We start from the raw sequence: 14,952 nt of genomic DNA, 5'->3' as shown, positions 1-14,952 counted from the left end.
ATTTCAAAGTAATGATCACAATTCAACAAATACCCCAAACATGGCTAAAGTTCATTGACCTGAAGTGGTCATGTGACCTGAAACTCATGCAGGTTGTTCACTGATGCTTAATTACTCTTATGTCCAAGTTTCATGAACTAGATCCATATACTTTCAGTTATGACATTTAAAAAAATTAACCTTGGTTAAGATTTTGTTTTGATTTCCCCAACATAATCTAAGTTCATTGATCCTAAATGACCCTTGACTTAGGTCATGTGACCTGAAACTCAAAGGATGTTCACTGATACTTGAGGAATCTTTTGTCCAAGTTCCATAAACTCTCAAAGGTATGATGGAAATCAACAAATACCCCAACATGGCCAAAGTTCATTGACCCTGAATGACCTTTGACCTTGGTCATGTGATCTGAAATTCAGGCAGGATGTTCAGTAATAATTTATTGTCCAAGTTTTATGAACTAAGTCCATATACTTTCGAAGTTACAGTGACATTTCACAAACTTAACCTTCAGTTTAAGATTTGATGTTGACGGCGCCGCCGCTGGAAAAGCTGCACCTAAAAATGAAAACCTTCTCATGCCTTAGTTACACTGGATCAAAACACAAGCTACCGGTATGCGTTTCATAACTGAAATTGTGAGAAGCCAAAAACGACAAAAAACGTTAAAAAAGGACACTTGATACTGGACAATGCCCGATAGCCTCCAATTCAAAACACTCACTGACAAGAAATCGGTGAGACAGCTCAGCCTACTTGAGCACCTTTGCTTTGCACAACCCTATGTTGCTAATTGAAATTTCCTTTTTTGCACACTACTAGTGAAATATATGCTTGGTGTATCATGCTTTGCAAGTATATCATTTGCACCAACTACAAAGCATTTAGCTCAGTATTATGTCATGTTGTAAAAATAAATGTGATACTCAAATATCTAGGTCAGAATGGACGACCAATAATATGCGAAACTTGCTATTGGCAATTAGATTTCTATGTCATTGTACTAAGAATTACATTCTCAATGAAGATTATACTCGGATTAAACACCTTGAGGTCAAACATGCCCGGGGTCCCTTAACAAAAAGCTTTTAATGACTGATCGTACAATCGATTGTTACAACTGATTTTACATTGTGATTATTACAATTAAATTGTACAAAATTGTTCTACCATTAACTCCTAAGCTATGTGTTACAGTGCCCACGCCACAGATAATTTTTCACAATTGCAACTGACACTTAAAATACATACTTGCATAGTACTTTGCTTTGGCATCAAGATTAAAAGGAAAATCTGACATAAATGAAGGTTGTTCTGAAACAAGCACTAAAATGATAGAAACATCAATGAACATTTGAGGAAAATTCATTAAGACAACAGTGGTGATTATTTGCACTTATATTTTTGTGACATAATTTGTAAGTTGCTTTTACTATACATTGCATACATTGTAAATTATAAATGGTTCATGATGAACGAAGAAAATATAATTGTGTCTTAAAGAATATTTGTTTGATACAAAGGTAAAATGTTTCCTTCTTTCTCTAAAAGAATGGTGGATTATTGTAGTACTAAACATTCATGCAGAACAATGTCTGGGCAACTTACATTTAGTAGCAATGTCATCATTTATAATTTAATACAGAACTGTTTTATGCCTTGAAAGATTTTTCTGATCTTTATTTGTATGTTTCTCTCATTTACTGCCTTCATTAAAAGATTAAAAAGTTGGATACCCCCTTTAAGGTTGTGATAATACTGTTTCAGTGGAAAAATCAACTTCTAGACTACAATGGCAGACCAAACCTTCCCAAACTCCATGAAAGATCATTTTACAGTATTACATGACTATCAGCCCCCCATGCTAGTTTGATAGCTCCCTAATAATTCAGTTCATGCTTCAAATGAAGTACGTTGTAATGCAGGTTATAGAGTATTATGCAGTTTATGGAACATTAGGATATATTTGGAAGTCTAACAAACATACCATAATTTTCAGCCAACATTTGGGCTCCGTTTAATCGACGAGTGAATACAGCGTCTTGATCTCTTCAGCATACCCGTATCTGTGAGAAAAGAAAACAGTATGAAACATAATTTCTGTAATTTAAAAATGTGGTCCAGAGAATAAAAATGTGAGTACAACTATTAGGGGTGTACAGCAATGCTCAGCTGTTCTGAAATTTGACCGTATTACCAAACACTTTTCCATGAATTGAATCATTTTTTAAAAAAATGTCACCCCAAAAAGTTAGGTATACTGATTAGCTTAGTGAAACATCACAAGGAAAGAATTAGACAAGGCAATGCTGTTTTTGTTGGATGTTGACATACAGTTTTGCTATCCTGTATTGTACTACAGTACTCCTTACACCAACAATCTTTATTTGATCCACTGTCTTGGCACAGTACGTGATGAGAACCTAGATTAAATAACAAGTGAAATGCCTCTGGCCGTCTCACCTGCATCATGCAGTTCAATATAGCAGCAGTGCTGACTTTGAAAACTACTCTAACTCGCACAAGATGTTCAGGGATACATGGTTACTCTTATGTCCACTTTTTATGAACTAGACCAATAAACTTACAGAGATATGATGGTTATTCAACAGATACACCCAATTCGGCCAAAGTTCATTGACCTTTGACCTTGGTCATGTGACCTGAAATGCGCAAAGGATGTTCAGTGATACTTGATTACTCTAATGTCCAAGTTTAACGAACTAGACCAATAAACTTTCAAAGTTATGATGGTAATTCAACAGATACCCCCGATTCAGCCAAAGTTCATTGACCCTAAATGACCTTTGACCTTGATCATGTGACCTGAAACTCGAACAGGATGTTCAGTGATACTTGATTACTCTTATGTACAAGTTTCATGAATCAGATCCATAAACTTTCAAAGTTATGATGGTAATTCAACAGATACACCCAATTCGGCCAAAGTTCATTGACCTTTGACCTTGGTCATGTGACCTGAAACGCGCACAGGATGTTCAGTGATACTTGATTACTCTAATGTCTAAGTTTAACGAACTAGACCAATAAACTTTCAAAGTTATGATGGTAATTCAACAGATACCCCCGATTCGGCCAAAGTTCATTGACCCTAAATGACCTTTGACCTTAATCATGAGACCTGAAACTTGCACAAAATTTTCAGTGATTCTTGATTACTATTATGTCTAAGTTTCATGAATCAGATCCATAAACTTTCAAAGTTATGATGGGAATTCAACAGATATCCCCAATTCGGCCAAAGTTCATTGACCCTAAATGACCTTTGACCTTGGTCATGTGACGTGAAACTCATGCAGGATGTTCAGTGATACTTGATTAACCTTATATCCAAGTTTCATGAACTAGGTCCATATATTTTCTAAGTTATGATGACATTTCAAAAACTTAACCTCAGGTTAAGATTTCGATGTTGAATCCTCCAACATGGTCTAAGTTCATTGACCCTAAATGACCTTTGACCTTGGTCATGTGACATGAAACTCTCATAGGATGTTCAGTAATACTTGATTAACCTTATGGCCAAGTTTTATTAACTAGGTCCATATACTTTCTAAGTTATGACGTCATTTCAAAAACTTAACCTCAGGTTAAGATTTGATGTTGACGCCGCCGCCGCCGTCGGAAAAGCGGCGCCTATAGTCTCACTTTGCTTAGCAGGTGAGACAAAAATGAATGGAACCGAGTCGAACCAAATCGAATCAATCTACTATTGGTACTCACTCGATGGGCGTTTCCAAGATGAGAGGAATGTTATTAAATCGTGGATCATTCATCACCCGTCTGAATCCATCCAACCCAATGTTTCCCTTGCCTATGTTCTCATGACGATCTAGATGACAACCTACCTCTCCTAAAATGACAAAAAACAACTGACAAACAATATCATCACAGAAAGAGTAAGGTAGTAAGTAAAATATGATACACTCATACTAGATTGAATTTTTTAATCAATTAAAAGAATAAAAAGAAACCAAAGAGAGTGAGTGTGCATGGGACAACTTCACAATTATTTGCATTACACTTTGAAGTTGGCTTCTGAAATCATGTTTTTGTACTCTTCTTCTATGCATTTATTGTAAATATCTCTATACATATTTTACTTCAAATTATCAAACGGAATCATGAGGCATATTTCAGGATGTGAAAATAAGAGTTTCCTTTTTGAATACTTAAATTCCTCCAGAAACCACCTATGTTGAGCACTTTGTCAAACTTATCTATTCCACAGTCAAAATATTCCAATCAAAGCATAAGGAAATTATAAATACTTTCAGTAAATCAGGAATCTGCAACAAAATCCTCGTTAAGGATATAATCAGTATATTCAGTCATTAAGCTATGTATGAAGGGACCTTGCCTTGCTATATATAATTTCCAAATGATAAATAAAAACATGATCACAAAAAAACAACAGGTTTAATAAACAATAACTGCTCCTCTCCCCTCCCATGGCAAAAACTGATAAAAAACTCACAGAGGAGAGACAGACATCTTAAGGCAAATTTGTATTGCTCAGTGAAAGGTGTCTTGAGACAGTAACTATGTGTCTTGTCTCCGTCTTGAACGCTGATGTCTTGATCTATGAGAGTCTCTTGAAGGGAAAAGTCTCATCTCTGCAAGGCCATGATATTGGCAAGACACAGAAAAAGAGCAAAATTTTAAGGCTACTTTGCCATCCACTGTAAGTTGTCTTTAATAGACAGAGAAATGTCTCAAGAAAGTGGTTGCGTGTCTTACGTCCCGTCTCTGTCCCAGTTGATTTTGCACAAGTGTCACTGTTTCTATTGTCATCATCTTGGTCTTGGTCTCATCTGAGTGTGTCTCTGACTAAATCTTAATAGCTCTACAACCACCATACCTTTAGAATCATTGAGATGGACACCTTTCAGGTACTGGAAGCCAATGATCTTCTCAAAGTCTGCCATCATTTTCTTGAAACCAGATTCTGTTGAGAGGTCATATCCTATGAAAAAAAAATATTGAGGTCGATATATAATTCTCAACTAAACGAAGGGGTAGGGGCAAGTGTACAGCCATCTAAAACCTAATTATACAAGATTTATTTAGAAAATGAAAATTTAGACAATTATCAATAATTAAGATTAAAACAGAAGTACTAAACCTAAAAGAGTAGAGATAATGAACATTTCACCATAACTGTTTGTATTCATTAATTTACCGGCTGCAAACGCATGGCATGTATCCAGACATACTCCTATCCTGCTTTTATCTTTGACCCGATCAATGATTCCTCGTAGCTCCTCAAATTGACCACCGATGGTATGACCTTGACGACTCATGTTCTCTATCACTGCAATAATAAAGGTAGCGAGAGTTCAGTTTGATTTAGATACCATATCAAATATTGTGCAGTGTCTTTAAAGGTCAAATCCATCCCAGAAAAATGTTGATTCGAATAAATAGAGAAAAATCAAACAAGCATCATGCTGAAAATTTCATCAAACAGGGAGAAAAATTTGACATTAATACAAAAGAAATAGTGAATGTTGTCATCAGTCTCCTCATTTGCATACTGACAAGGATGTGAATATAACTGTTTTGTGAAATTAAGCAAAACTTAACCCTATCTAGGCCGGGGTATTTTGGGAGTTCATATGGCCGGGGGGGGGGGCCTCCCAGGCCCCCCCTTAAGATCTCGGCCGTCGACCGCGCGATCGCGCCGAAAATTGGCACGCGGGTTGCCTGGGACATAATCTACAAGATTGTATAGTAATTTTTTTCATGCGAATTGCTATTAAGTGATTATGCTAATTTATGCGTAATTAGTATGCGAAATCATTCTTTTTCCTCTAACTCCCTAAATAAAGCTCCAAATGTACTAATTTTTGGTATAGAAACTCTTTGTGGTGTTTTTAGCAAGTGTACATGAAAAAAATTGCGATATCAAATCATTTTCTTATGTATTATATTGTTTTTTGCAATTTCTTATGTATTTCTTTGTTTTTTGACCTTTTGTTTTTCATTGTTTTTTCAATGAAATTTGTTGGGGACTCTTCTGTGATCATAAAAAGCATAAAATAAATACATTTAGACCAGCAAAACTAAAAATAATCATGCATTTATGAATTTTGGTTGAAAACACAATTTGCATTGACTTTGTACACAAAATCACGTTTTTGAGCAATTTTCGGTCTGACATGCACTTACATAATGTTGCGTAATTTCGGAACCACGTACCCGGGTGATGCAAAATTGGTCTCAAAAGTTGCGCAAGACTTGAAAGTAAAAAGTCAGCGAGCGGCGCGGTCAAAAAATTTTGCGTGGCGAAAATATCGCACGATTCGTTGAGGGGGGGGCCTCCGAGGCCCCCCCCCGGCCTAGATAGGGAAATGTCATAGCTTTCTCTTTTTTTACATCCGATTTTGATGAAATCTTCAGTGATATACTTCTTTGATTTTTCTCTTTTTATTTGAATCAACTTTTTGTTTGGGTTGACTTGTCCTTTAGTGGGAATCCTGCAATAAGCACCCTAGCTGCCTTTCACCGTGGCATTCCTGTATCCTTCATTAGCTTGTCTGTGACAAAAAGAGACGATTGGTGATGAAAAGATGCCGACGGGATCCCTGTTCTAGTATCTGAGATTATATTTTTCTAAATGCATGGTACTTGTGTAATTTCAAATCTGAATATGTGATTAAAGGGTGGTTGAGGGGAAGGGAAACAGAAAATATTTCATGTAAGTTATTTTTTGTTTAAATGATACACATAACTTGAGTTTTATGGAGTTGAATTACATTTCAGATATTCTACATTTGACAAAGACTACAATACCAAAACATATAGATGCATATAAATTCACATTGACTCTTGTAAGATCCTCAATATCAATATGTACATGTACCTGCAGTAACTCCAGATGTCTTGTCAAGGGCTAGATTGATGCTTTCACCTATCTTATCTAGACATTCTTCAATTGAGATGTCCCCACAAGTTGATCCTGTCACAACAAATCAATCAACAAAAAAATAAAAACATCAAACACTAAAACCCATTGTTTCAGGCAAATTTCTAGGATCAGTAAATATTTTCGGGTACATCTGCAGAGTAATACTCACCAAAGAATCATGGTAAAGATCCTCATAAATATAATGATGTAAGGATCTTTAACATGCTATTTGAATCTCTAAATCATGAACTGGCACTTCGTATCTTTGGTACAATGAAAGAGGCAGGTCATTAACATTTAACTTCATAATATTGGAGCATGCAGAAAATGGTCATATTATGCCATCCTGTACCTAAACGGTGCATAATAAACAGACTTACTTGTACTTGATTTCTTAAAACACAATTATAGGATAAATTTCTTTATTATTTGATATGATTCAATTGAGTTCCAGGAATAGACAATAAAGTTGTAGCTTGGTTAATGATCGAATGCCTCACACATCCATGCCCATATTTTGAGTACTATCTGATTACTACCTGGATGGAAGTTGTAGAGGGTAAGCCCAAGCTTCTGACATCGAGTCAACTCATCCACCAAGGAGTCTCTGCTCTTGGACAATGTTGCAGGATTTGGGGAGCCACAGTTCAACAGATAGGATCCATGGGGTAGAATCAGGTGAGGAGGGTAACCATGTTTGGTACAAGCTTCCCGGAACTTTGCAGCATTATCATCTTCCAAGGGCTTGGCCTGCCACTGACGTTGGGAGCGCAGGAAGAGGGCAAAGGATTTTGCACCAATGGACACAGCATCATTGACTGCTTTCCATAAACCACCTAGATATTGAGGAAGGAGCCATTCAAGTGAATATAAAATAAATATAAATTAACATAAAAGAAGTATAACCTAAGGAGTTTCAAATCACATCATAAACTTATAAATTATTTATAAATATGCAGAGAGAATCTTAGCAATCTAAGGTTTAGCACAGTACAAATTGAAGATTACTGGTGGCCTGTCACCTTGAATTTGCAACTTTGATATAAGTGTAATGTGTCTTCGATGGTATTGACTGATGTTTGAAACTTTGATATTACTTTCAGCACTCTTCAAGATATGGAACATGCACATTGTGATTATAAGAAAAGGGGTTGCCTCTTTCATTTTTTACCTGCAATACTGCAATGAGCTCCAACACACTTCTCGTAAGTAGTGAGGACACCATTATCTGCAACTGCCATAATGTTAGAGTGTTCCACCAAGGATTCAGTTTTAACATCTTTGTCATCTAAGCTTGCAGATTTTGACTTGAATGTAACTTTCTTTCCCTTGCCCTTGGTGGATTTCTTTTGCTGTCCATTCTTGGCTGTCACTTCTACTTTTGGTTCAGCATCATTCGACTCCTGATCCTTTTCCTCCTTAACATCTGTCAAAGTTGCTTTAGTTCTTCTCTGTCGTTTCACTGGCAGTTTATGCTCAACAGCATCCCTCTCCTCTAAGAATGGTTCTGGATCCAGTTTGGCAACTTTTACAGCTACCTTTGACCTACCTGCCTTAGTTGAAACCTTTTCCTTTGGATCTGTTTGATTGGAAAGACTGCTCTCAGAATCACTTGTCTTCCCACCCTTTCCTTTCCCTTGACGTTTTCCTTGCGAATCCATCTTAGATTCTGGTGGCAACAGTTCTGCATTTGCCTGAAACTCATCACTGGATGGATCGCTGCGTGTATCCATGGGCTCTTCTGTCATTAAATCAGGCTTGGCGTTCTGCAGATCTTCCACTACCCTGGCCCCACCCCTCTTCCTTCCTTTCTTCTCTCCTTTGGCTTTGGATGTTGAGGCCTCATTCTTGCCTTCCGCTGCATCAATATCATCTTCTGCAATCACCTTCTTTCCCCGACGTCTTGTTGTCATTGTTGTCTTGGTTTCAACTGCAGCCTGCTTCCCCCTTCTTGTCGGCGCTCTCTTGGATTCATTCCTGGATGAAGTTCCTGAAGATCCACTGGTCTCTGCTGGAGGATCTTGGATGCCCGATGAACCTGCCTCACACTTTCTACGGAGTCTCATCCGGGTAGTTGGTGCTGATGAAGACATGACTCTTTGGATCTACAAGACAAAACAAACCAAATATTTTATGAACCTCTTGCAAATCATGTAAACAGCACATAAGGAATTACCAGGGAACGTGGTTTAGTGGCCAAAACTAAAAAAAAACTAGGGAGAGAATGGTTGAACAAGAATGGATTTAAATGAAAGAATGAAAAATAACCCTCACAAAAAAAAAACCTGGATGCTTTGGCATTTCACACTTCAAGAGTATTAGGCTACTCCTCTGAAACACCAATTTTACACATTTTCTCAGCATAATGAAGGGATTTGCTTGCAAAAGTTATAATTGAAAATGACAGTGATAAAGTACATACATTGGAAGGTGATATCGGGGAATGAAGCAGGGGGTAGGGAGTACATCCAGGGCCCATCTTACAAAGAGTTACAATTGATCCAATCAACCACAACTATGGAAAGCCAGCAATGGCAACATCTCTTATGCATGTTTGTTCAAAATATTTTTAACTATGATGTATCATTCATTTTTTTATTGAAAATTCAGTGTGCTTCTCTTTGTTTACAAAGGACATTCATTCAAATTTAGCTGTAGAAAACATTATGACAATGATGGATTTCCATAGAATCGAGGTTGATCGGATCAATCGTAACTCTTTGTAAGACGGAACCCAGGACTCCCAAGTGAAAGGTGTAAACTTTGGAAATACATGAACATAAATTTATATAAAAAAGCTAAGTCTTCAGATGGATTCTTGATTAAAATACTTAATCATTGCCAGAACACGAATACACACCAACTGTCATAATTTCCAAATACTGATCTCCGACATTTCCAAGCTGTGTGACAACAGCTCAGGGGCAGTCCTAGGAAATTGTTATGGATGGGGTTGGGGAGGGAGAAAATGAGCTTATTTCACATTGTTAATCCTGAAGTTGAGAAGAAACAGAGAGCCAAACAGATAGCACTCTCTGACTTCTTGCAACTTCTTCCCCGAGTTACTCCTTTTACTTAACTTTTCTCCATTTATTTTTTTTCTTAAAAAACAAGGGGTAGTTAGTCATTCTCAAAAACAAACGCATCATTTTCCCAAAATTGGAAAGGCATTATAATTGTGTGGGCGGGGGCAATATCATCACACTATCAAATAGTTCATACCCATTGCTCATATAATCTAAGAAAAATGTTTTCTCTTATCATCTCTTTAAAAAACAGGATTTTGTAGCTAGAATTCAAATGTTAAAAAAAGTCACCCAAAAAAGTGTCTGAACTTGAAGACTGAACATGCTAAGTAATATGGATTTTTATTACAATTTAAAATTATTGATTTTGCTGCATGCTGAGCCACTAGTTTTTAGGATGAGCTTCCCTTTTTAACTATTTAGTCCTTGGTAGCTACTGTGGTTATTTTCTAAATCTAAATCATTCACGTGTGAGGAAATGAGCCAGATTAGATTATCACCTCGCCAATGTTCACGTTCTTCGTTATGCCTGATCTGATTCGGTACGTAGACAGTATATCGGCCGTTGGTATCCACTCGCGCCGGTACTTTCGGGGAACCTGAGCTGCGATGTTACGATGAGCTGGTTGAATCCCGCGGTAGGATTGAGTTCAGTGTTGTGATTCTACCTGCGAACCCACGTGCCGAACTCTGACAGCAGCTGATTCAAAAACAGTATGAAACGCCACTTGATGTGAGCCGAAAAGGCGCCGAATATTTGTAAGCAAGGCCTCCCACTCCCCCCAAAAAAAGAATAAAACAGGCGTCACGGGCACATTTACAGGGACTTACCCCCCCCCCCCATGAGAAAGGTAGGGAAATAAAGAGAAGAAAGAAAGCCAGCGTTGCAACTGTTCTCAAAATTTGATCGTGGCACTGTGATTTGATGAATAAAATCCAAATTACGTCGATTACGTCTTTAATTCTTGTGATAATGGGGGGGGGGGGGTGACTGGTGTTTGAGTCTCTGAGAGGTCTATGGCAATTAAAAGTAACGCCTAAAAACAACCAATAAGAACACATTTAATTATCATATAAAGTTAAAACATGAAAATACAATTCTGTGCATGGTCAAAGTGTCATTTCTATGAGATATAACTACATGATTTTTAAAATCTTGTATCAAATTCTGACATAATAAATAAGCAAACTAGTAGTGATTTTTTTTTCACCTTTCCTCCTTTCTTTGTTTTTTCTACCTTTTCTTTTCTTCCCTCCTTTCCCTCTTTTCTTTTCTGTTCTCATGTCCCCCTCCCTAGTATGACTCTCTCTCTCGTTTACTTGGTCCCCATGGAAGACCAGCCGCACATTTAATTGGTGCAGTTGAATATGGGTTTTGAATCCAACCGTCTTTTGTCTTAAAGGGGAAGTTCACCCTGAAGAAAACTTTGTTGGAAAAATAGCAGAAAAAATTATAAAAAATATTGGTGAAGGTTTGAGGAAAATCCGTTAAAGAGTAAGGAAGTTATTACAGTTCAAAGTTTTGGATTTGTGACGTCATAAACGAGCAGCTGCCCCATGTGTTATATAATATAAAATGCATGAATTTCAAATTTTGTATGGTTCCTGGTGACTTAATTTTGTTTTCTATTCATGATCGGGTGTGAAATGAATTGTCTATTGATATACAAAAGGTACAGTGAAAACCATGTTCAATTTTCTGAGAAAATGACATTTCATTGATTTTTTACCATTCACTATGTAGGAATGCTGCTCGCATATGACGTCACAAATCAAATCATTGAAATTCTAATAACTTTTTAATTATTTGATGAATTTTTCTCAAACCTTCGGCAATATTTTTCATTATTTTTTCTGCTATTTTTACAATAAAATTTTTGTCAGGGTGAACTTTCCCTTTAAGTTCTTTTAGCTTTCTTAACATAGTTCAATCATTAATTTTTCTTTTCTTTTCTTTTAATCAACGTTTAGAATTTATTTCATTATGACGGAAATAAAACAAACAAACACGAAAAAACAAAACATACCATCTAAGTTCAAACTTTTCAAATAGTTTATATTGAAGTCAAATTTTGTAACATTTTTTGTAACAATTTATGTAATACATATTCTTGAAAGAGGCTATGTGTAACAAATTATACAGGCAATCCATTAAACTTTGATCTTACTAAGCTCAAAGTTTAATACCATGGTCACATTTGTTCTACGGTGGCCGTACGGCGAGTCGAAAACAGCCGTTTTATCAATTTTGATTCAAACCACCATTATGTAGTTGGACAAACAGGTAAACGGCTGTTTTCGACTCGCCGTAAGGCCGCCGTAGAACAAATGTGACCATGACATTATGGATCACCTGTATAAATTGTGGCTGCCGCTGCGTAACTTACGACTTTGGATTATTGCTCCTGAAGTTCAATCCGCATCATTGGCGTAACTATATACGGGGGCATGGGGGCACGTGCCCCCCCCCCCCCCCCATCGGCTGGCCCCCACAAAAAACAAGGAAAAGGGGGAAAAAGAGGGAGAAAGGAAACGAAACATAGTGGGGAAGAAGATATTGTCGTTCATTTTATTATGCTATAATTGTGTTATGTTATATATTACACAAGAAACATTTTTTTCATAACTTTATGAAACATAATTTGCTCAGGGCATATGTCCTGATGCTTGATATGTAATCCTGTTGTACTAAAACCTCCCGTTTTCAAGTCGATATACACCAAATATATTTCATCACACTTCATGCTATTATTGTTTTATGTAGTGACATATATGCTTATTTTTCATGAATAATTAACGAGATTGCCCCATTTTAAGGCCTTAATATGAAATATAGCCCGTCCGTGCTTACGTTCTCATTAGTGAGATATGTCTGCTCTTCATGATTTCATAAAATCAGTCCTTAAAATGTCCCCTTTTCTGATCTAAATATTTTTTAAAATTTTTTTAACTGTCATTACCGAAAGTGAATATCCCTGACATGACTTGTGGATGTGGTTCTGTTGACTCTCTGGATTTATCATTAGCGGTGTTAAATATAACGACTATCCTTTTGTTATAAAGTCGGCACTAGTATGGGCCAAACAATGAGGAAGCACGCCCTGGGGAGCGTTTCATGAAAGTACTTGTCGGACGTTTTATCCGACAAGTCCCATTTTATCCGACAGTTACCATACTAACAGTACCTTTCAGCCATTCAACATCAGAGAAAGATGTCAGATCTGACAACTTGTCGGATGAAAATGTTGATGAAACACTCCCCTGGTTTATATGGGTCAATTAAGGTCAGGGCACTGGGAACGATTTTTTTTTTTAAACAGGGGTGCTGGTTTAAATTTGAGAAGCAAAAAAGGCTTTTGCTACAAAATGAACACGATTTTTGTTCCAGGAAAACTTTTTCAAAAGAAAAAGAAGTTTAATAAGACAACCCACCTCCCCCCATAAAAAAGCGGGGGGGGGGGGGGCTCTATTAAAACAAAATGAATCTGATTTTGATTACATTTCTGCTATTCAGTATACCATATTTACAGGGGGTGCTGCATATACAGTAAAGCTCGGGGTTACTTCAGCATCCCCGCTTCCCAGGGCCATGGTCAAGGCCTGAAAAACGGAGGGGGGGGGGGACGTAGGGAGCGAGTAAAAACTTTGACCTTTGAAAATCTGATTTTGTGACGAATTTGGTATAGGTCCTAATATTATAAAACAATATCATAATTCACATTTTTCCATTTTCTTTCCCTTTCTCCTTTGTCTTCTTTCTTCGTCATAAAACTGTTTTGGGATTCCAGTATACCACCCCTGACCCCCATTCGCCATTGTTGTTAGTGTTTTTGTTTCTTTGGCAGGGCCGTAGCTAGAGGGGGGGGGTATAGGGGGTGTGACACCCCCTCCCCCAACATTCATGGCAGTCGGTTGTACCAGTTGGCAAAATGGAGGATAGGGGAGAAAAACAAAGAGGGAAAGAAAGGAAGAAAAAAAAGGGGGAGAGAAAAAAAGAAAAAAAAATGAAAGAGAGAGGGAGAGAGAAAGAAAGAAAGAAAGAAAGAAAAAGAGAGAGAGGGGGAGAGAAAGACAGAAAGAAAGAAAGAAAGAAAAAAAAAAAAGAAAGAGAGAGGGGGAGAGAAAGAAAGAAAGAAAGAAAGAAAGAAAGAAAGAGAGAGGGGGAGAGAAAGAAAGAAAGAAAGAAAGAGAGAGAAAAAGAGAAAGAAAGAAAGAAAGAAAGAAAGAAAAAAAGAAAGAGAGAGAGAGAGAAAGAAAGAAAGAAAGAAAGAAAGAAAGAAAGAAAGAAAGGAAGAAAGAAAAAAAGAAAGAAAGAAAGAAACGAAAAGAAAGAAAGAAAGAAAAATAGGGGTACTAACTTTGAAAAAGGTTACGACTTGTAGAGTTATTTGTTACGATACTGCAACAATAACAATAAAATAATTTGACAACCAGTTGGCAAATCCAAGTCTATGTAGCCAAGGCTTAGAGCCCTACTAGTCACCAAAATACAAAGGACAAAAAACAGATGGAGCTATAATAACACACAAAGTAAGCCCCCGTTCCTCTCCCAATATAAACAAGCATATGAGTTGCAAATTATACCACAAATATTGACGATTTAACAAACACTCTAGTTTTGTAAAATTAGAGGCAAGACAAGGTAAATAAATATGAGGTGGGAAGAATTTCCAAGGTTTAAGTTGAATAATCAAAGCCAAAGTATAGTTGGAAAATTATAAAGTGGGCCTATTAAAGTGACAGAACACTATACCCTCTACCAGTCAACAAAGTGATGTATAAGTACTGCCCCGTTTCAGATCTGAAAAGAACAGAACACAAGACTTTAAAAAATGGATTGAAAGTGGAACTTCCATGACATGGCAGTGGCAAGAGATCTGCTTTTCCTCTCACTTGGAATGCTTACAAGCTTCTCATGGCAGCACCAAAAGGATGAACGAACCTTCATATGAAGTTTATTAAGAACTTTTATAGATCAACCTTGGGAGACCGGCG

General features: G+C 37.0%; 1 protein-coding gene across 1 annotated transcript; it reads right to left on the bottom strand.

Moving 5' to 3' along the window:
* Positions 1-1,401: 1,401 nt before the first annotated feature.
* On the bottom strand, positions 1,402-10,716 carry LOC121423041 (apurinic-apyrimidinic endonuclease-like). The gene is made up of 8 exons (XM_041618321.1): positions 10,458-10,716; positions 8,103-9,036; positions 7,471-7,767; positions 6,887-6,982; positions 5,204-5,335; positions 4,883-4,987; positions 3,745-3,874; positions 1,402-2,066 (listed from the first exon to the last, which is right to left on the bottom strand). Exons 2-8 carry the CDS (start codon positions 9,022-9,024, stop codon positions 2,018-2,020), a joined length of 1,731 nt encoding a protein of 576 aa, XP_041474255.1. The 5' UTR covers positions 9,025-9,036; positions 10,458-10,716; the 3' UTR covers positions 1,402-2,017.
* Positions 10,717-14,952: the final 4,236 nt, after the last annotated feature.

Source organism: Lytechinus variegatus, chromosome 10 (assembly GCF_018143015.1).
Source record: "Lytechinus variegatus isolate NC3 chromosome 10, Lvar_3.0, whole genome shotgun sequence".
Classification (NCBI taxonomy): domain Eukaryota; kingdom Metazoa; phylum Echinodermata; class Echinoidea; order Temnopleuroida; family Toxopneustidae; genus Lytechinus; species Lytechinus variegatus.
The sequence above is the reverse complement of the archived record's forward strand: the minus strand, read 5'-3'. Positions and strand labels throughout refer to the sequence as shown.

Bases quoted from the DNA above. Each gene is read 5' to 3' on its own strand.
- LOC121423041 (XM_041618321.1), bottom strand. From the start codon at position 9,024: ATGTCTTCATCAGCACCAACTACCCGGATGAGACTCCGTAGAAAGTGT. The intron at 4,988-5,203 runs GTAAATTAATGA...TTTTTTTCATAG, and splicing joins ATGCCATGCGTTTGCAGCCG to GATATGACCTCTCAACAGAA. The intron at 3,875-4,882 runs GTATGGTGGTTG...TTGTCATTTTAG, and splicing joins CCATCTCAATGATTCTAAAG to GAGAGGTAGGTTGTCATCTA.